The following is a 21322-nucleotide window of genomic DNA, read 5'->3' on the forward strand; positions in this document are numbered from 1 at the left end:
TTTTTTTAAAAACAAACAAAAAACATGATTTCTTTTAATCTTTTAAAACCGATCATATAGGTCAGTGGTCCCCAACCACCGGGCCATGGACCGGTATTTGCTACCGGACCGCAGAGAAATACATAATTTATTAAAGACTGCAATTTGGTCTGTGGCTCTTGACACATCCGTGTAGAATAATAATTCAAGTAAAAATTTCTATAGGTTGCCATCTAGTGGTTGGCCGCAATTACCAGGGTGTTTGCACACCTATAGCAGCACAGCACCAGTCAATGTAAACAGTAACTTTAGCTGCTGTTGGATGTGTGCAGCGACGTCTTTGGACAGCTTTTTTACGAGGAAAAGGCACCTGCTGAGCCAGAAGAGGAGCCTACAACCAAGTCCATTCTGCATAGTATGTGGCTAAAAGCTAGAAAAAGGGGCAACAAAAGCGAATGCACTGAGAGCATCATACCTCATGGCGAACCGTATTGCTAAAGCTAAGAAACTCATTATGCTTGTGACCATGGATATTTGCCGACAAGTTTTAGGAAAGGCCACTGTTAAAAAAGAAAAAAAAAAAAAGGTTGATTCAGTGTATGGTGAGAGGTTTCCCTGCACTTAATATTCTTTTTCAGCCTCGACGTGTTATTTGACGTGTTAAAATGTGCCATTTTCTGTCTCACATTGCCGGTCTGTGAAAAAAAGGCCAACATTTCATCTGTCCGTGGTGCAAAAAAGGTTGGGGACCACTGATCTAAGTCATATTATAAAAAATTCAAATGAAAAGCAGTCAAACAACACAACCAATGGGCAAATAATTGTTAATGCACAGCACACATGCACAATTTTGTACAGGTAGCAGCAGAAATAGGATGTAACTGTTGTCTCAAAATGGCATTAATTATTAAAACAACAATTGTCAACTATTAATTACATATTTTAATAACTCCAAATGTGATAAGAAGAAAACAAACAAATACTTCATTACAAATGGGGGTGAAAAATGGGTAACGCCATTGTATATCAATTGCAATGCTTCTTTTTCCCAGAATCCCAATGATACAATTATTACTAGCTTTTATGTCTTGTGGTCGAAATAAAAGCAGTCAAATAGATTATGAACGAGGGATTGTGGATTACATCATGGCCCCAGGAGAAAGCCAGAGTTGTGGATCCCTCCCTTTGTCTTCTATGACTGAATTGCAGTGCCATTGCTGAGTCACTGCAGATGCCCAACCCATCCACTGCTCGTGTTCTCATTGCCTCTTTCACAGTTTCTGTCAGCTTGCCCCTCTATCCCTGCCTCCAGGCTGATAAGAGCGAAAACCCACCTCTTCCTTCCTGTGTCTGCACTCATCCACACTCCCTCTCGTTTCCATGCCTATTTTAGCACACGCACACATCAATGCATACAGGATTCCCACATTAACCCTTTAAAGTCCGGGCCTATTTCGTCAGATTTTGCACGCCTTTGTTGCCTTTATATTTCAAAGAAAGAAATAATTGATCACACTGGCCTAGTTTGGTTCCCTTTTTTCCCCGGACATCATAACCTCCATGTCCAAATGGTTGTTTTCCTCACTGAACAATTATATCAACATTTTGGGCCCATAAAGCCATAAAAATCCTAAATTCGTTGGTCACAATTTGTGATATTGATGTCCGATTTATAACCAAACATGCTTAATGAACTGTTTTAAAACTTGATAATCTTTATTCAACTTGTAAATATGAACATTCAACAGAAGAAAATAAGACTATTAATATTTGATAATTCAATAGAAACCGCAGGTATGGTCTTAGGCATTTTTTGCCATACTACATAGCTACTACGGTCAAAACAGTTTACATCACCTTCTTTATTAAGTTGTTGAAATAACGCAAAATGCAGTTTAAGGATCATCTTGTCCAAATAAACTTTCTAAACTCAATCACGCACTACTCCTACTCTAGGGGTGCCTAAGTCCGGTCCTCGAGAGCCCCTGTCCAGCTTGTTTTCCATGTCTCCCTCCTCTAACACACCTGAATCCAATGATCAGGGTCATTAACAGGCTCCTATAGAGCTTGCTGATGAGCTGATCATTTGATTCAGGTGTGTTAAAGAAGGGAAATATGGAAGACAAGCCTGATAGGGGCTCTCGAGGACCGGACTTGGGCACCCCTGTACTACTCGCTATCAGTGATACTCCTCTGTACATCCTCTTCTCACGTGTAGCAATTGTCATTTCTGGTTCGACGCCAGAATGAAATAAATACTGTGGTCTGTAGTTCTCAATGGTGCTTTACAATTTTAAAATGGACACGAAACGATGAACATATGGACATAAACACATGGTCCATGCAGCATTTTAATGCTTATTTATGAGGGCAATATAACCATAAAACTCAAATTACATGATCTCCCATTATACTTTGTGTATTGATTTCAAGTAAAAATGAGGGTGAAGCTCGACCTCCACCCTTTCGGATGAGGTGCACCGAGAGCACGTGGGCGTCGTAATCATCAAGTTACGTGGCTTAAAAGTTGACATCTGCACAGTGTGCGCCTGCGCGCAGAAGGTTAAACATACATAATGGACAGCGTTACTGTTCTATTAGAATATTGTAGTTCAGAGCAGGGGTCGGGAAAACAGATCCACAAGGGCTACAATGGATCCTGGTCTCCAACCAATCCAGCACTGACAGTTTAACCAATGAGGTTTCTGCAGACACCAAAAGCACCTGACTGCAATCAAGTGATCACACTTGTAAAACACCAGATTGGTGAAAGGGTGTCCTTTTGATGGCCTTTGTTGCCCTATGTGGAATAGTTTGCCCACCCCTGCCCTGGTTTATAATCATGAGTCATTCATGTACGGAATATGCAGCATGAAATGAATGTACATTATATACAGTACAAGAAAAGAAGTTGTTACTCAATGACCGACCTTATAGGCAGCTTCCCTCATAAATTGTTTTGCAGGCATTTTCCATATGGCAGGAACAGTGATGACCCATCTGACGTCCTTATTGTCAAACTCTCCACCTGTCTGATCACTCAGCTCCTGCAAGATTTTGAAAAATAGATCAATCAATATACAAAGTATCTACTTTATGTAAATACAGTATGTAGGCTTATATCTTTACAAGACTAACTTTTTCAGACACTTGCACGTGCCAAACTTGAGTTTGTTCTATTGAGGCATGTTATCCAATAAACATAGTAATAATAATAATAAAAATGAAAATGAAACCACTAGAATGGATACACTCAGGGACGGTTTATATGGAGAGTTTGGAGACGCTCCGAGAATATGACTAATTTCATGTTTGCATTTATATGGTTCTGTCTCCATTCGAACGAAGTCGCAATTCCGCGTGAAAATGATGTAGTATTAATGCCAGGCCATAGGAGGCAGTGCAGATTCACAAGGCGACAGCCAGTTATTCACATCCTTGACACCATCAACCTCCACAGCCCAGAAGACAACATACGCCCACTCCAAGCAATGGCATTTTCTACAAAAATGCAAACAATAAACATATTTAAATTAAAAATATTATAAAAACAGTACGGTAAATTAAAGTTGACATTCTACCATGTTTGCTGTTTTTAATGTTTAGGAGCAGCGCTGTGCACGCCTAAGGTGACGTGTGCGAGTGCTGATGGCATCTGTGCTAGAGCTTGACCCGCAAACGAATCCTTCCAATTTGGAGCCTAGAATCAAAGGTTTGTGTCTTCGCCTTCTATTTTCACTGACTTCACCAAATAAAGGCAAGGCCATTCCGCAACACAATTGTTGCGTCTTGGTGTCGCAGCGTCACAATGTAAACAGGCCCTCAGTTTAACTTTTCCAGGTATGACTTAATGCGGGAGACTTTGGGAGTCCAATTTAGCTTCAGTATGGTTTAGGAAATATTCACAGTGCTACAGCATGTTTTCTCTGTTGACAAAGCGGCAAGGCTACAGTTCAAACACTGTATTTTGTACAATGAGTCACAAATTAGTTTTTTCAATATGGTTGTCCAAACAGGAATGTTGTATGTTTCATTACCTTACCCACAACATTTTTTTTTTAGCTGCCCGGGGCAATTGGGAATTGATACAGAGCAGGAGTACATATGTACAGTAAATTCAGCACATACAGTATGTAGCAGTACATAGTAGTAGTACATAAATGTACTGAATGTACAAATTATTAGAGGTCGACCGATATGGAATTTTCAAAGGCCAATACCGATTTTGTACGGCAATATTTGGGGCAGATATTTTTTTTAAGAGCACATTGATTATGAAGGCAATTGAAACACTAATTATATAAATGTCGATATTACAAGTTACATTTTTCTTGCTATTTCCTTTTGTAACATTGACCACTAGGTGGTACAATATCACAATTAACAAAGATCATCACCTAAACACTAGCCACGTTTACATGCCGACTTTTATTCATACCGATTCAAATCATTCCGAATGGAAATTTCACATCAGCTGTTTACATGTCACTTCATCTATTCCGATCCAGCGTTTACATGTGACTGCCTTTATTCCGAAAGGACGTTTGACAACTGCCGTCTGACATGCGCAGATTAATCAAAACAAAGCGTCACGTTGCAAAACATGGAGATCGATCGTCAGATCAGCTGCTGTTTTAACTTTTCGAGTGGAAACAAAACTTCAGAATGATACGCCGTTCATTTAAAAAGTTGTGTGGGTGCGCTGTGCGTGTGCTTGGAAGCCATGTTGCAAGTGACGTTACTTACGTCACCAAGTGACGTCACCACGTCAGTACGGAGCATGCACAGAAAGAACGCAACCAGACACCATTCCGCTTCCCTGTTTACATGATATAATTTTACTTCTAATCGGTTTGGGAAAAGGAATATTCCACCCCTGTGAATCGGAATGAAATTCCATTCGGTTTGGGCCTGTTCATTCCGAATGAGGTGTTTATATGGAACACATTTATTCGGTTTGAACAAATATTCCGATTGTAATTGGAATATTTGGCTCCATGTAAACGTGGCAAATGTCTATAACAGTTGTTATATTATATCGGCTATATATCGTCGGATATCGGCCGATCTCGAAAAAGTCCATATATTGGCCAGCCAATATATCGGACGACCTTTGTAAGGAATATCATCACCCAAACAGTCAACATAACAGTTTTCCTATTATATCGCCTATATATCAGCCAATCATGAAAAAAGTCAGTATATTGGCCGACCGATATATCGATCAACCTTACAAAGTAGTTATTGTATGTATGTACAAACATAAGTATGCATGTTTATTTATGTATGTGTACCATAAAAAAGATTACAACTGCATGTTACCTGCGGTTTTGTTATTGCATTAACAAAATATATTCCCTACGATGCTATCTTAGTTTACGTAACAAATAACATCCAATGTATGGATACATCAGTCAGGTATCGTACCTTTAGTGCTTGCTCTTTAAAGAAGGCCAGTGCATAAGCAAAAATGTCCAAAGCTTTCACACGCTTTCCATTGGCTGCCTGGAGATCCGTGTTGATGGATAAGTTCTGTGTGGGAAGATTGGCACAGATGATAAAGTCAACTTTATATAATTGCAACACAAACTGACAATAATCTGCCCATTTTCCTTCCTCTGATTTTTTTGGTTAAGTAAAGTGATGCTCAAAAGAATCTTTCATCGCAATTCCTGTTCCTAATATAAGCATTTCATAACTTTTCAAACATGATGACAACATCCACAAGAGTAGATTACCTTGACTATATTTTGTGTAGCAACTTGAGGATTTTAAATAGTTATACTTAGGAGTGGGAACCTTTTGGTACCTCACGATAGGATACGGTTTGTGATACAAAGCTCACGATAACGATGATCTGACGATACGGCGATACAGCGATTATCGGTAAATTGGTCAGGAAATCATTGTAGGATATTCTAAAAACAACTAATAAACAGAAAAACAAGCTTCTGCTGTGAATTTGAATGGGTTTATCACTAGTAGAAGTTCAATCCGTTTGAAGTGGGAGGGTGGCAGCGAATGTTCATTCGCTGCCATCCCTCCCACTTCAAACGGATTGAACATCTATGGCCGTCAGTAGCAGCCAATGTCAGGCAATGAGGTAATTTTGGGCCATTTAAGGTCATTTACCTGTTGATTTTCAGTTGCATGACATTTTGCCCGGACTACTATTAATGCGGCACATTGTGCAGACATCACATGCGTACAGGAAGAAGACACAGATAGCGGGTATATTTGATTTCAACCATGCATTAATACAGCGGTAATGACGAAGAAGACGATTAAAGCGAAGAGAAAGGCACCAAGAAAAAGAAGAAAATGTCCAAAGTGTGGGTGCATTTCAAGCTGGAGACCAAGGCGACCCTGTTTCATCTATTCGATGTAAGAAAGCGCTTGAATAACACTACCGCACGTCTTCAATGCTGCAGCTCCACCGGAGGCACCCCGTTTACTCCAAGAGTGGATGAGCCATACTCGAGACAATGTAGAATTAATTTAGCGTAGCGCTAATAAATAAGATAAACCTTACAGTACCTTGCAAACGTAATGTTAGCCCTGCAGAGGGCTAGGTTTCTATTAATTATGACTACTGCCGATGCGTGGATAATGTGCTTTTCATACAGGCTTTATTTAATCTGTAAAATCACAGCACTGTAGAGTCATGAGAGTGTAAAATAAAAACAAAATAAAGCTGTCAATTTTAGCTCAGTAGTCATTGTTGGATAAAATGCCAATCAGCACTGGTGCCTAATGTGCTCCAATACGGCAGGTATAATACATTTATTTTGAACACTGTAAAAACTCACAATCCTATCAGGACTTTCAATTTAGAGTAGCTTAAAACTTAACAAGAACTTAAAAAGTTCGACACGAATGGAAATTCAATTGAAATACGTGCGGAAAACATTTAACTTTTAAGTGATGTGTGTTATCAAGCGTAATGACATTTTAAGGTAAGAAATAAGAGGGTTTTTTTTTTAAATAAGCTGTTAAGTTTTTTTTTTTCTGAAAGCAGTGGTTTTTTTTCTAGTCACATGAGATGCGATTGTTGGCTGTTTTCAACAATATCCAAATAAAATGAAGACATTGATTGTCTAAAAATGGTTCAATATTAGGTGGAATGTCTTGTTCTCGATTACTAAAATATTTGATAGCTGCAGCCCTACAAAAGACTGTTGAACACTCATATAAAATAACTACTTATCTTTTGACCATAAGACCTGACCCGCCGCCCCAACACTCCCACAAGATCACCAATGGACTGTAAATATTGCACCACTATGTTGTTATCCTTGGCAGTGCAACATCACCACTATGTCACTTTATTCTACTGTACATTGTATTTACTATGCAAACACTAGTAATGCAAATGTTTAAACCCTCCTGTTATGTTACAGTCCAAACTGATCCCTTTTGGGTACATCATTGCTGTTCTTGACAAACATACATAAAACAGTTGGATTAAATCATTCTAAACTTTGACTTGAAACTATCGAAGATTCCGTTTTATCACTTGCCTGGATTTTATGTTTATTGCAAACACAACTGAAAGATTATACTATGGATGTTATTTTCAAAGAGATTAATACGTTTGCCCTGATATTAAACAATAACATGAAATGTAAGCATTTGCCTTACCGATGTGGTATGAAGCTTCATTTTGAATTTCTCCAGGTAGAGCCATTGCTTGGACTCACTGGGATCTAGGTCATGATAAAAGTCACGTGCTGCATAGCCAAAACTGTGAAATTTTCTGTCCGGTGTCAGCAAGATTGTGGTTGGCGTCTTTTGGTTGGATACTCCAGGATCACCACCTTCCCAACGCCTAGGCATATGAGGTACAAACATTTAATGGGGGAAAAAAAAAAAAAGTGCCATGAATCTTTATCTACATATTCTGCATGAGTCCCTGTGCAGGTGTAAAATAATTTATTGTGTTATGGTCCCATTAATTTTAAGACACAACAACAAAATTCAGGCCAGTTTCTAATAGGAAAGGCTAGCTCAAGCCTGTAAGATCCCTCAAGTCACCTTTGAATTACTTTCATCCTCAAAATACTACACTTAAAATTAACTGTAACCCTCTGCTGTCCCGCCACTCCACATCTTTGTCTGCTTTTTCAAGCTATTACTAAGCACAATAGAAAATTCCGTCATCGCCGCATGATTTTCGGTTTGCCTCACAGGACTGTTCAGGATAGTTACATTCTGAAAGATCTGGTCCAGATTTTAATACACATATGACAGTGGTCTAGATTAGATATGAAAATCACAGCTTTCATATGATATGGGTTTCAGATCATCAGGAAAGAATCTCGTTAGAGCTGTCCCGACTAGTCGACGTATCAGACCTCATCGATGATATAAAAACGTCGACGAGCACATCATCCCATCGACGGTGAATAAAGAGTTTTAAAAAATATGCGTGGAAAGTTGAGAATGGCAGACTGCAGGCGAGGAAAGCGACACAAAGCCAAAAAAAATGCACCGGAGTGATCAACACATGGACTTATTTCAACGAAACAAAGGAGGGTACACTGAGTGTGCGGTCTCTTCAATGCCAAGCTTGCAATTGCATTCCATGGCAGGACGTCGGCTGTGAATGAACTTGAAGCGCCGCCACTCAGTTGTAATTTTGGAAGACGACAGGAGACAACAAGCTGGCAGATCGTAAATCCACATAATCAGTGTTTTTCATAACAGCAATAGAGTATAACAGCGTTTTTTTGTCAGTACCAAGTAATGTAATTGTTTACCTTTCCCATTTTTGCAGCGCCGTTGCAATTACTGCTTTACTGCAATTTGGTAACTTGAATAACGCGAGAGATATCTGAGAGACAGAGAGTACAGAGCAGGACGGGGAAGAGGAAAGGGGGTTGTGACGCCGTTGTAAATACAATGCTAGGTGGCTCGGACCGTTAGCATAGCACTGGCGTTCTCTCTGGCATTAGCATTTAGCGTGGCGAGCGTCATCTTAAAACTCTCGGGCAAGTTTTTTGCCCCAAACTTTTCTTGAATGACGCATCCACCTTGTGATTTTTTTTTTTTTTTTTTTTTAAAGAAACTCTGGCCTGCTTACTGTAGTCCATGACTGCACAAACCTCACTTACTTTATATTATAACATATAATGTATACACTGTAAATCTATATACAGTGGGGGAAATAAGTATTTAGTCAACCACTAATTGTGCAAGTACTCGAACTTGAAAATATTAGAGAGGCCTGTAATTGTCAACATGGGTAAACCTCAACCATGAGAGACAGAGAATGTGGAAAAAACCCCAGAAAATCACATTGTTTGATTTTTAAAGAATTTATTTACAAATCATGGTTGAAAATAAGTATTTGGTCAATACCAAAAGTTCATGTCAATACTTTGTTATGTACCCTATGTTGGCAATAATGGAGGCCAAACGTTTTCTGTAACTCTTCACAAGCTTTTCACACACTGTTGCTGGTATTTTGGCCCATTCCTCCATGCAGATCTCCTCTAGTACAGTGATGTTTTGGGGCTGTCGTTGGGCAACACAGACTTTCAACTCCCTCCACAGATTTTCTATGGGGTTGAGATCTGGAGACTGGCAAGGCCACTCCAGGACCTTGAAATGCTTCTTACGAAGCCACTCCTTTGTTGCCCTGGCTATGTGTTTGGGATCATTGTCATGCTGAAAGACCCAGCCACGTCTCATCTTCAATGCCCTTGCTGATGGAAGTAGATTTTCACTCAAAATCTCTCGATACATGGCCCCATTCATTCTTTCCTTTACACAGATCAGTTGTCCTGGTCCTTTTGCAGAAAAACAGCCCCAAAGCATGATGTTTCCACCCCCATGCTTTACAGTGGGTATGGTGTTCTTCGAATGCAATTCAGTATTCTTTCTCCTCCAAACACGAGTACCTGTTTTTCTACCAAAAAGTTCTATTGTAGTTTCATCTGACCATAACACATTCTCCCAGTCGTCTTCTGGATCATCCAAATGCTCTCTAGTGAACCACAGATGGGCCTGGACGTGTACTTTCTTCAGCAGAGGGACACATCTGGCAGTGCAGGATTTGAGTCCCTGGCGGCGCATTGTGTTACTGATAGTAGCCTTTGTTACTGTGGTCCCAGCTCTCTGTAAGTCATTCACTAGGTCCCCCCGTGTGGTTCTGGGATTTTTGCTCACCGTTCTTGTTATCATTTTGACGCAACTGGGTGAGATCTTGCATGGAGCCCCAGATCGAGGGAGATTATCAATGGTCTTGTATGTCTTCCATTTTCTAATAATTGCTCCCACAGTTGATTTCTTTACACCAAGAGTTTTACCTCTTGCAGATTCAGTCTTCCCAGCCTGGTGCAGGTCTACAATTTTGTCTCTGGTGTCCTTCGACAGCTCTTTGGTCTTGGCCATAGTGGAGTTTGGAGTGTGACTGACTGAGGTTCTGGACAGTTGTCGTTTATACTGATAATGAGTTAAAACATGTGCCATTAATACAGGTAACGAGTGGAACCTCGTTAGACCTCGTTAGAAGAAGTTAGACTTCTTTGACAGTCAGAAATCTTGCTTGTTTGTAGGTGACCAAATACTTATTTCTCCCTCTAATTTGGAAATAAATTCTTTAAAAATCAAACAATGTGATTTTCTGTTTTTTTCCACATTCTGTCTCTCATGGTTGAGGTTTACCCATGTTGACAATTACAGGCCTCTATAATCTTTTCAAGTAAGAGAACTTGCACAATTGGTGGTTGACTAAATACTTATTTGACCCACTGTATACACACACACACATATATATATATATATATATATATATATATATATATATATATATATATATATATTAGTGTACTATAATATTAACGGTACAACTTTTTAATACGTAGTTTTTTTTAAGAATTGTTTTGAATCATGTTGGAAAGGCGAAGTCACAGTGTTCTGAATATGTTTACATTCAATTCTTTTACATTAGTTACAGCTATTAGCTTTTGACCTCATTGTTTATTTGTGATTAATTATTGTTATTTATGTGTTTATTTGTACTTTAATAAAGAATTTAAGTGTTCCAAAATGGTTTTGTGAATTAATAAGCGTCAACAAAAATTCAATTGCTAGACTGGTAAAAAACAAAAAATAGAATAGAATAGAATAGAATAGAATAGAATAGAATAGAATAGTCGACTAATCGTAAAAAAAAAAAAAAAAAAAAAAAAAAAAAAAACTGCTGACTAATCGGGAGAAAAATAGTCGTTTGGGACAGCCCTAAATCTCTTGCGAGTCAGATGAAGGCGAAATCATCTGATTTTATGTCACTTCAAGCTGTGGTCTGGCCTTAGTCACCTGCATGAATCGTCAGTTATACTGACAAGAATAAGACAATACAACTAATTTCTCATTTAGGTGAGGTCTCCTTCAAAGGGAACGACAAGTTTTTGATCAAATGCATCTCAGCAGAAAGAATCATATTTAACAATTATGACTAGTGTTGCACCGATACCATTTTTTGGGCCCGATACCAATACAGATACCTGGCTGTGCAGTATCGGCCGATACCGATACCATTCCGATACCACTCTGTTTGCAAAAAAAAAACACACACACACACATATATATATATATATATATATATATATATATATATATATATATATATATATATATATATGTACTTATAAGGGATGCAACGATACAGTTAAGTCACGGTTCGGTACGATTTTTGATACAATTCAATACATTTAATGCTCTGAAACAGAAAATACAACTGTTATTATTATTATTATTATTATTATTTTTTTTTTTTTTTACTTGCTACACTATTTGCTAACAAGCAAAAATAACAGTGCCATCATATAAACAAGCATTTTAGTGCATAATATTTATGTGCTTACTTCTTACTGATCTGAAGAAATTTTGTATATACTGTAAGTGCTGAGAACTAGCTTTACTTTTTGTAAAGTGGGGCACACTGTTGATTGCTGCAGCTCTCTTAGCAGCTATATTTACCATATAAGCAAAACATCCTATTTGTGGTCCGAGTCCATCTGTAACGTGCTGAATTAACAGTATTTGCAGCATTATCTATAGTCACTGGTATGGATTGATTTGGCCTGCTTAACTTCCATTCAGTCATGGCGGTTTCTAATTCATCATTGTAGTATATGGACTACGCGTCGCTCTGGGCTCACGCAGCTAATGGCATGGGATCTAATGAAGCACATCTAGGTTGCTATTTGATGATATCTAGTATGTGTGCGCGAGAGTTGGCATGGACTTGGACATAGGACATCTAGGTTGCTATCTGATGATATCTAGTATGCGCGCTGCGCCGCTTGAGTGTTTTCTGGCCACAGAAGTCACTTCTGCTCATTACTGCACAACACCAACATAATATGACAATCGATTTTCATAAACAGGACGAGTTTGAAGTACGGCGCTCCTAATTTGCCACTCATTGCTCATCATGAAACCATGAGTTTGCTTAGTCCCTCACGGTCTTAACCTTTCTGATCCCATCGGCGGTACTACAGCTAGCGTTAGCTTAAGCATGCTAATCGTTTGTGAATGCCATGTTAAAAAAGCAGTGTAACATCGCGGATATTCGTTGTAGTGAACATCCTTAATATTGAAGATGAAGGTGTTATTTTCGTTTGGTAATTTCAAGACAAAGACATATAGATGTCATGCATCGGGATTTGGGAAGTTGGCTCACGTGGGAAGGACAGTTCATTTGCGCTAAAGTGATGCCAGTAGATGGTATCGGTGCCCTAAATGTTGGTACTCGCCGATACCGATACCACCAATTCGGGCCGGATCGGCGCCCCCTGCCGATACTGGTATCGGTATCGGTGCAACTTTAATTCTGACAACAAGTAACTTAAAAAAAAAAAAAAAATCTATTTATATGCCGTGTAATAGGGTGAAACGATACATATATGCATACACAGTAATTATCATTAAAATCACAGTCTTATTAATTTAATCTGTTTGCAGATAGTATCAGTTCACTATACTACTGAAATGCTGCTCTTTAGAAGCAAAACCAAGAATGTGACAAACCCCAAACAAAGAGTTGCAACTTAAACACCTGTCAGCTGTTGGTGAGATATAGGCCATTAACATCTGTGGAGTCATGCACTAAGACTTATACCTTTAATTAAAAGCGTCTTTAAGATGTCCAGAACCTCAACCATTTTTCCCCAAACCCATCATTACACTCTTCAAAAATATTAGTGAAATATACAATCCCTAACCTGTGATCCTTTGAGGACAGGCAGTATAGAAACTTCTGTAGTATTGTAATGAATGTATACTAGGGGTGTCAAACGATTAAAATTTTTAATCGAGTTAATTACAGCTCAAACATTAATTAATCGTAATTAATCGCAATTCTAGCCATCTATAAAATATGCCATATTTTTCTGTAAATTATTTTTGGAATGGAAAGATAAGACACAAGATGGATATATACATTCAACATGCGGTACATAAGTACTGTATTTCTTTATTATAACAATAAATCAACAAGATGGCATTACCATTATTAACATTCTGTTAAAGCGATCCATGGATAGAAAGACTTGTAGTTCTTAAAAGATAAATGTTAGTACAAGTTATAGAAATTTTATAATAAAACCCCTCTTCATGTTTTCGTTTTAATAAAATTTGTAAAATTTTCAATCAAAAAATAAACTAGTAGCCCGCCATTGTTGATGTCAATAATTACTTACACAATGCTCATGTGTGCTGAAGCCTATAAACTCAGTCGCACCCAAGCGCCAGCAGAGGGCGGCAAAACTCCGAAAAACACAACAAGCACACCTTTAACTGTGCTGTCATTTTAATCTGTTTGAGCGGGGCATTTGTGCATTAATTGCGTCAAATATTTTAACGGGATTAATTTAAAAAATTAATCACCCCTCGTTAACGCGATAATTTTGACAGCTCTAAAATATACTTATTTTTTAACATCAAACTCAAGTGGTCGTTAAACCATCCTTGTTCATATAAATGAAAAAATATACCTCATAGTATGAATGCACTCAGGTTCCTTTGTGAATGCATAAGCATAGCCGCTTGATGTTGTGCCAAAGTCAATGGCCACCACGACCACAAAGGGCATTGCTGACGGAACCTGGTCTGTGTCATTCTGCAGCAAAAACATGACATGGAGAGAAGTGAATGCATAAAGTGATACTATGGTTGTTAGCTGTTTTAAGCATTTTAACGAGATGATTAAAGTACAACAGAGTTACATTCACTGAAAGGATAACCTCTTTTGAATTAGTGTGGTAACCATCGCTTGCTATTCATTTGACTGTACTAACATCTTCAGAGGGTTCTTGGATGTTTTTATTCCAGTAAGTGAGCAATGTTTTGGGTCATGTTTATGTTGGCAAATACTATCAGACAGCCTTCCCTTGCCAAGTTATACGTAGTTGTTTGTGTTTTTAAAGGAGTTTCACGCGATTCTTGTGTGGTTGCAAATCATTGATCTTGGGTCTAACATACAGTACATGCACACCTTGGGAAAAAAAATAGTTTAAAGTTTTAAACATAGGTGCTATATACCAATCATGTTAATCAGACAAAAAAATAATTTACCTTTTGTAAACTCTTCATCCTAAATGGCCATCGACCAATCATACGTCCTTCAGACAGTTTTTAAGGGAGCATATTCTGACAAACTCTCGGATGCCCATCGCTTAATTGATTCATTGATTTGATCGCCAACTGACATAAAACTTTACGGAAGAAGACGAAAAAATGGTGAAGCAATGCACCTGTGGAATATCTAAATCGCACACGAGGTACCCCAGGAGCATTATAATATGACTACGGTTCTTTTCCTTCTCAAAGCCGAAAAAAGAAAAAAAAAAAACTGGATTCAAATTGGTTAAACAATCTGGACATTCAGCATCAATTCCAGCTAAATGTCTCCAAAATAAACAAGCAAACGTATGTGTTCTCATAAGGTATGATTAAGCTAACGCCAGAGGCTAAATAGCAATGTCTTGCCTAAAATTATTTAGTAGAGGCAAGAACATTAATAAAAATGGATATCAAATGTATCGAATATTATCTTACTAGAATGCCATCGCTATAAAGTCGACGTAATTCATTACATAACATTAATTAACTTCATGTCTTTGTTCGCGGTCCGTTCTATGAGCGCTCGAATATCAAATTGTTGTGTCCTCTTATTAAAGAAACACAGCGTCCTCATAAGCACCTTGAACTTATTTTATTTTTATTGTAACATTTTGTGAACGGTCAACTTAGTATCCCAACTATTTGCTTTGCTGTAAGTGCAACCTGTATGCTTTTGCCTCAATCAATCACTATATTTTAAATAAACTCCTCGACTGCATAGTGGAAAGCCTTTTGCCTCAATCTGGAGGATTTTGCTGTGGCATTGCTCCAAAATAAATCACTTAAAACACTCCGGTGTACATCTGCCTGCAATTGAGTCACAAAGCTTGTCGGTTTCGCAACTGTAACTAAGGAGGTGGAGGGGCAGTGCTTTTGCGAAAGGTCGAGTGCTCAAAATGTTCCCATTTGTTTACATCAATCCAGTGCTGGCCAAAAGTATTGGCGCCCCTGCAATTCTATCTGATAATACTTAATTTCTCCCAGAAAATTATTGCAATTACAAATGCTTTAGTAGTAATATCTTCATTTATTTTGCTTGTAATGAACACACAAAAGAGAATTTTTTTCCCTTTTTTTCTAATCATTATCATTTTACAGAAAACTCCAAAAATGGGCCAGACAAAAGTATTGGCACCCTTTCAAAAATCATGTGATGCTTCTCTAATTTGTATAATTAACAGCACCTGTTACTTACCTGTGGAACATAACATAACTAAATGACACTTGAAGCCAGTTAAAATGGATTAAAGTGGACTCAACCTCTGTCCTGTGTACTTGTGTGTACCACATTGAGCATGGAGAAAAGAAAGAAGACCAGAGAACTGTCTGAGGACTCGAGAATCAAAATTGTAAGGAAGCATGGGCAATCTCAAGGCTACAAGTCCATCTTCAAAGACCTGAATGTTCCTGTGTCTTCCGGGCGCAGTGTCATCAATAAGTGTAAAGCCCATGGCACTGTGGCTAAACTTCCTGGATGTGGACGGAAAAGAAAAATTAACAAGAGATTTCAACGAAAGATTGTGCGGCTGGTGGATAAAGAACCTCGACTAACATCCAAACAAGTTCAAGCTGTCCTGCAGTCCAAAGGTACAACAGTGTTAACCCGTACTATCCGTCGGCGTCTGAATGAAAAGGGATTCTATGGTAGGATACACTGGAAGACCCCACTTCTGACCCAGAGACATAACAAAAAGCCAGGCTGGAGTTTGCCCAAACTTACCTGAGAAAGCCAAAAACATCTTGGAAGAATGATCTTTGGTCAGCTGAGACAAAAGTAGAGCTCTCTTGGAAAAGGCATCAACATAGAGTTTACAGGAAAAAAACAAGGCCTTCATAGAAAAGAACTCATCCCAAAAGTCAAACATGGCGGAGGTTCCCTTATGTTTTGGGGTTGCTTTGCTGCCTCTGGCACTGGACTGCTTGACCACGTGCATGGCATTATGAAGTCTGGACACTACCAACCAATTTTGCAACATAATGTAGGTCCCAGTGTGAGAAAGCTGGTCTCCCTCAGAGGTCATGGATCTTCCAGCAGGACAGTGACCCAAAACACACTTCAAAAAGCACTAGAAAATGGTTTGAGAGAAAGCACTGGAGACTTCTAAAGTGGCCAGCAATGAGTCCAGACCTGAATCCCATGGAACACCTGTGGAGAGATCTGAAAATGGCAATTTGGAGAAAGCACCCTTCAAATCTCAGAGACCTGGAGCAGTTGGCCAAAGAAGAATGGTCTAAAATTCCAGCAAAGCATTGTAAAAAACTCACTGATGAATACCGGAAGCGGTTGTACGCAGTTATCTTGTCTCAAGGTTGTGCTACCAAGTATTAGGCTGAGGGTGCCAATACTTTTGTCCGGCCCATTTTTGAAGTTTTGTGTAAAATGATAATGATTAAACTTTTTTTCATTCTCTTTTGTGTTTTTTCCTTGCAAGCAAAATAAATGAAGATATTACAACCAAAGCATTTGTAATTGCAATCATTTTCTGGGAGAAATTGAGCATTATCTGACAGAATTGCAGGGGTACCAATACTTTTGGTCAGCACTGTAGAGGCAAGCATTCAGAAGATCAGGTAATCCACCATATTGGGACTTCACGAAAGAGAACAAAAAACATGGCGCCTGCCATGGCACCCTGGTGAAGAGGGGAGAAAAAATGGAGGAACATCAATAAGATGTTTGTACAGTGCATTTTACTTTGTATGGGTGCAAAAAAATGACAAATAAATACGGAACGTTTCGTTCAATGTCTTCTTCTGAAAATAAAAAAGCTAGAACATTAATTAAATATGAAAATAGAAGAATTACCTGAATGTGTGTAGGAGACAGCGGTGTGATTCCAGGGTCGCCTATGCTCTTTGCTGGAGATGGGTTAGCCATTTCATCTTCAGAAAAGGAGAAAAAAAAAAACCTCATGAAAACACTGCACCTTAGAAACAATCACCTTGTCAAAAAGGGGGGGGGGGGGGCACACAATGCTGGACTCTTATTATGTTTAGTTTTATCTCATTAGTTTAGGTAGGTTTTATATTTACAATTCCCATTCTTAATTGAATGACCACCTATGTTCGCAGACCACTGTTGTTTAAATATTAGTTCTTTCCTCCTTCTCAGGTCACCGAAAGGTTAGTAATAAATAAATAAATAAATAAAAATTACACATATATTGTTGACATTGTTAAAATACCTCCAGTATATGCAAAACAAAGGTTTCGATCCTAAATTCGGTTGAAATTTGCTCCACCAACTAATCTGTAGTTATTATATTCTGATTAATCAGCTTGGTTATTGCACTAGGGTGTTAAGGCATTTCATATGTGTTTGTAAAAATAAACACATATGTGCCAAAAAAGCTTACATCTGCCTCACTTTCAAGCCTAGATGTGGTGGTCTGTTCATCACTGGCTTTATCAAGGTGCTGCATGATTTGGAACCAATGAAAATGATACCAAACACGCTCAGTCTGGCAGGCATCAAGTGACTCAATGACTTTTTCAGGGGCTTACTTTGCCTTGATGGCCTTATTTAAATTCTAAGCAATTACAACACTATCGAGATGTTCTCTTCAGATTTTTTCCAGAGTGTGCTTTATCAAAGTTGCCACATTTCACAATATTAAAACCGACAAATGACATGACATTTGAATTGAATGGAAGTGTTTTTTTCATACATACTGTTAGTTATATTTGTCTGGCCTTCATCTAAAGTGGTCTGGTGGCTGACACAATGAAAATAATTTTGTATGACTTATAAGCATTTTCTTGAATTGTCTCCCAGCAGGACATAATGTTATCCAATCCAATCCTTTTATCTCCCTCTCTCATATTTCCACTTTTCCACCCCTATGGAGAGGATGAGTGGTCTGAAGTCCCATAATACACTTTGTCAAGCAATTATAGAGCCGAATTACAGACCACCTGTGGCTACCCCTATCTAGCGGCAATCCAATTTGTATTTCTCTAGCCATGACGGTCAACTCCCAAAATCACCTTTGCAACCTTTAGTTTGTATGCCACCAAATGAGTCATAAAAGCAATCGCATTAATCACTTTTATTCTTACTTGAATGGGGTAAGTCAAAAATCATTACTTGGAGACCATCAAAAGTTGTTTACTGGAATTACATTTCTCTTAGAAACTAAAATGTGTTTGCACTGCTTTAATGTATTATTTAAAAAGTACCCAATATTTCATTGGTATGGACAGAGAACTGTATTTGAATTCTGCTTTCCTTTATTAGTGGTTACCACACAATACAATATTATTTTGTCTTAATTGTTACTTAGAATATGCTTTAAACAACTTTAAGTTAAATTGTGAAGGTAATTGCAAAAAAAAAAAATACCAATGATCAGATTCATCGATTAATCGTTGAATTATTCGTCCTATTAGTCGATTATGAAAATAATCATTAGATGCAGCCCTAATTCTGTGGCAATTGAAAGAAGGTGGATGCTTGTAAAAAAAGGCTGGGAGTGAATGAGTAAATGAAGTCGACCCAGTTCTTTTTTAACTCCTCATTTTTTGGTAGTTTGAATAACGTCACCATGTTGTTATGTGCACTGTGGCAAACAGGGCATTAACTTTTTTTTTTTTTTGCTGTATAATCATGGATTAAAGTGAAAAAGGTTTGACTGAAAGTCTATATTAGAGCTGTCCCGACTAGTCGACATAGTCGACGTGATCGATGACGTAAATCCGTCGACGAGCACAACATCCCGTCGACGGTTAATGAAGGGTTAAAAAAAATATATGAGTGGAAAGTTCAGAATGTCGGACGCTCTGTATGCAAGCAGGGAAAGCGGCACAAAGCCAAAAAAAGCGCACCATAGTGTCCAAAACATTGACTTATTTCAAAGAAACAAAGGAGGGTACACTCTTGTGTCCTCCCTCTTCAATGCCAAGCTTGGCTGCACGTCGGCCGTGAATTAACACCTAAAGCGCCATCACCCAGTTTGTAAGTCCATCTAACTAACAAACGACATGTTTTATTGAAGTTGCTAAGCCTGTCGCGATATGCAATGAGTCCATTTATCGCACGGCAAATAAAAATGAGAGCAGTAATTTTCACGGCTGCGTTTTATGCTGCGCGCGTGCGTGCGTGCGTACATTGGTGCGTGCGTGCTGATGGCATATGAGACTCCAGTTCCTTTCTCTTATCAACACGCTGCAGAATTAAAGTTCAGACATACAAAATAAGAAAACATCTATATTAAACACTGTAACGTTAGCGGTGCTACACTGAGGTGAATGGGGGAAAAAAGGCAACTTTAGCCTGCTATAAAACATTGGCAGTCGTCTCGTGAAAGCAAACTTGCGGTTAAAAGGTTACACTTCAAACATGAAAAATCTCTGGTTAACAGCATTTGCAAACGAAAAATGAAAAAATCGATCTCTGACACAACATGCAATGACAAAAAGTGCTTTTTTGCGGAATGTAAAGCTGAAGTTAGTTGTTTAGCGAACGTACTTACGGTGAACATTTCAAAATAAAAGCATGTCATGTTCGTCATATAAATAACGATTTCTGGAGTTAATCCCACATACTTCAGAATTCAGATTCTACACCAAGAATACCTTTAAAATGACACCCTTTATGAAAAATCTGATTGGCAATGAATATTATAATTATTATAATACTATTATATATAGTACTATAATATTAATGCTAAGTGTGTTTTAAACAATTGTTTTGAATCATGTTGGAAAGGCGAAGTCAGTGTTCTGAATCTGTTTATATTCCATTCTTTGCACTAGTTAATTCTATCAGCATTTGAACTCGTGGTTTATTTGTGATTTATTATTGTTATTTACATTTTTATTTGTACTTTAATAAATAATTTTAGGGTTACAAAATGTTTTTTGTGAGTTGATAAGCGTCAACAAAAATTTAATTGCTAAATTGGTAAAAAAAAAAAAAAAATTAATTATTAGATTAGTCGACTAATCGTAAAAATAGTCGGCTGACTAATCGGGAGAAAATTAGTCATTTGGGACAGCCCTACTTAATATATTTTCCTTTTCAAACATTGCTGAAACAGAACATTGGTGGGACAATATTGTCGAGGTGGTATTCAAGGGGCTTAATTCAAGGTAAATCAAGCTATTTTCATGAATTGGACATTTATAATGACATTTTCAGTGTAAATTTATTTCAATAACAACATGATACTTCAAAACCTTATGCGGTAATAAAAAAGAAAAAGTGCTGTTGCAGACCAATTGCATCACTTGAATGCTCATTATTAGTCCTTAGTCATGTTCACTCTGTTTGCTGACTTGTTGAGGTAGACCATAACCTTCCTTCATGATTCCGGACACAGGTTTGCTTGATGTTTTGGACCGTTTTGGAAAAAAGAGCTACTTCAACCTGCGTCATTTTTTGTGAATCAGTGAAAATGGGTTGCCCAATAAGAATTTGGAATACCAGGAATTACCCATGTCGGACACTTTCAGACTTATCCCATGTTGACAATTTGGCGCTCTCTGTGCGGGGAGGTTAGGGTTTTCTTTCACACATTATGCTACCCGGAATTATCAAAATGACTTGTCAGTCTTGTTAAGTCTTTATGGGGTCAACATATAATGTACCAATTGATGCAAATGGAGACCACTTATTGGGACTTCAGTCCAGTGGTACCCCCTACCTAAGAACGTCTCTACATACAGAATTTTCAGGTTAAGACACGCCTCAACGGGAAAATATTGCCTCTTG

General features: G+C 38.1%; 1 protein-coding gene across 3 annotated transcripts in view; it reads right to left on the reverse strand.

The window, feature by feature from the left end:
- hspa12a (heat shock protein 12A) overlaps positions 1 to 21322 on the reverse strand; it is a 55709-nt gene that overhangs the window by 21157 nt on the left and 13230 nt on the right. For all 3 annotated transcript variants that reach the window (XM_057848743.1, XM_057848742.1, XM_057848741.1), the window contains exons 2-6: positions 17417 to 17493; positions 13983 to 14107; positions 7621 to 7807; positions 5407 to 5511; positions 2910 to 3026 (exon numbers count right to left, since the gene is read on the reverse strand). In XM_057848743.1, the coding sequence (XP_057704726.1) occupies positions 2910 to 3026; positions 5407 to 5511; positions 7621 to 7807; positions 13983 to 14107; positions 17417 to 17493 (611 nt within the window). The remainder of the gene's footprint in view (positions 1 to 2909; positions 3027 to 5406; positions 5512 to 7620; positions 7808 to 13982; positions 14108 to 17416; positions 17494 to 21322) is intronic.

Source organism: Corythoichthys intestinalis, chromosome 10, assembly GCF_030265065.1.
Source record: "Corythoichthys intestinalis isolate RoL2023-P3 chromosome 10, ASM3026506v1, whole genome shotgun sequence".
Classification (NCBI taxonomy): Eukaryota; Metazoa; Chordata; class Actinopteri; order Syngnathiformes; family Syngnathidae; genus Corythoichthys; species Corythoichthys intestinalis.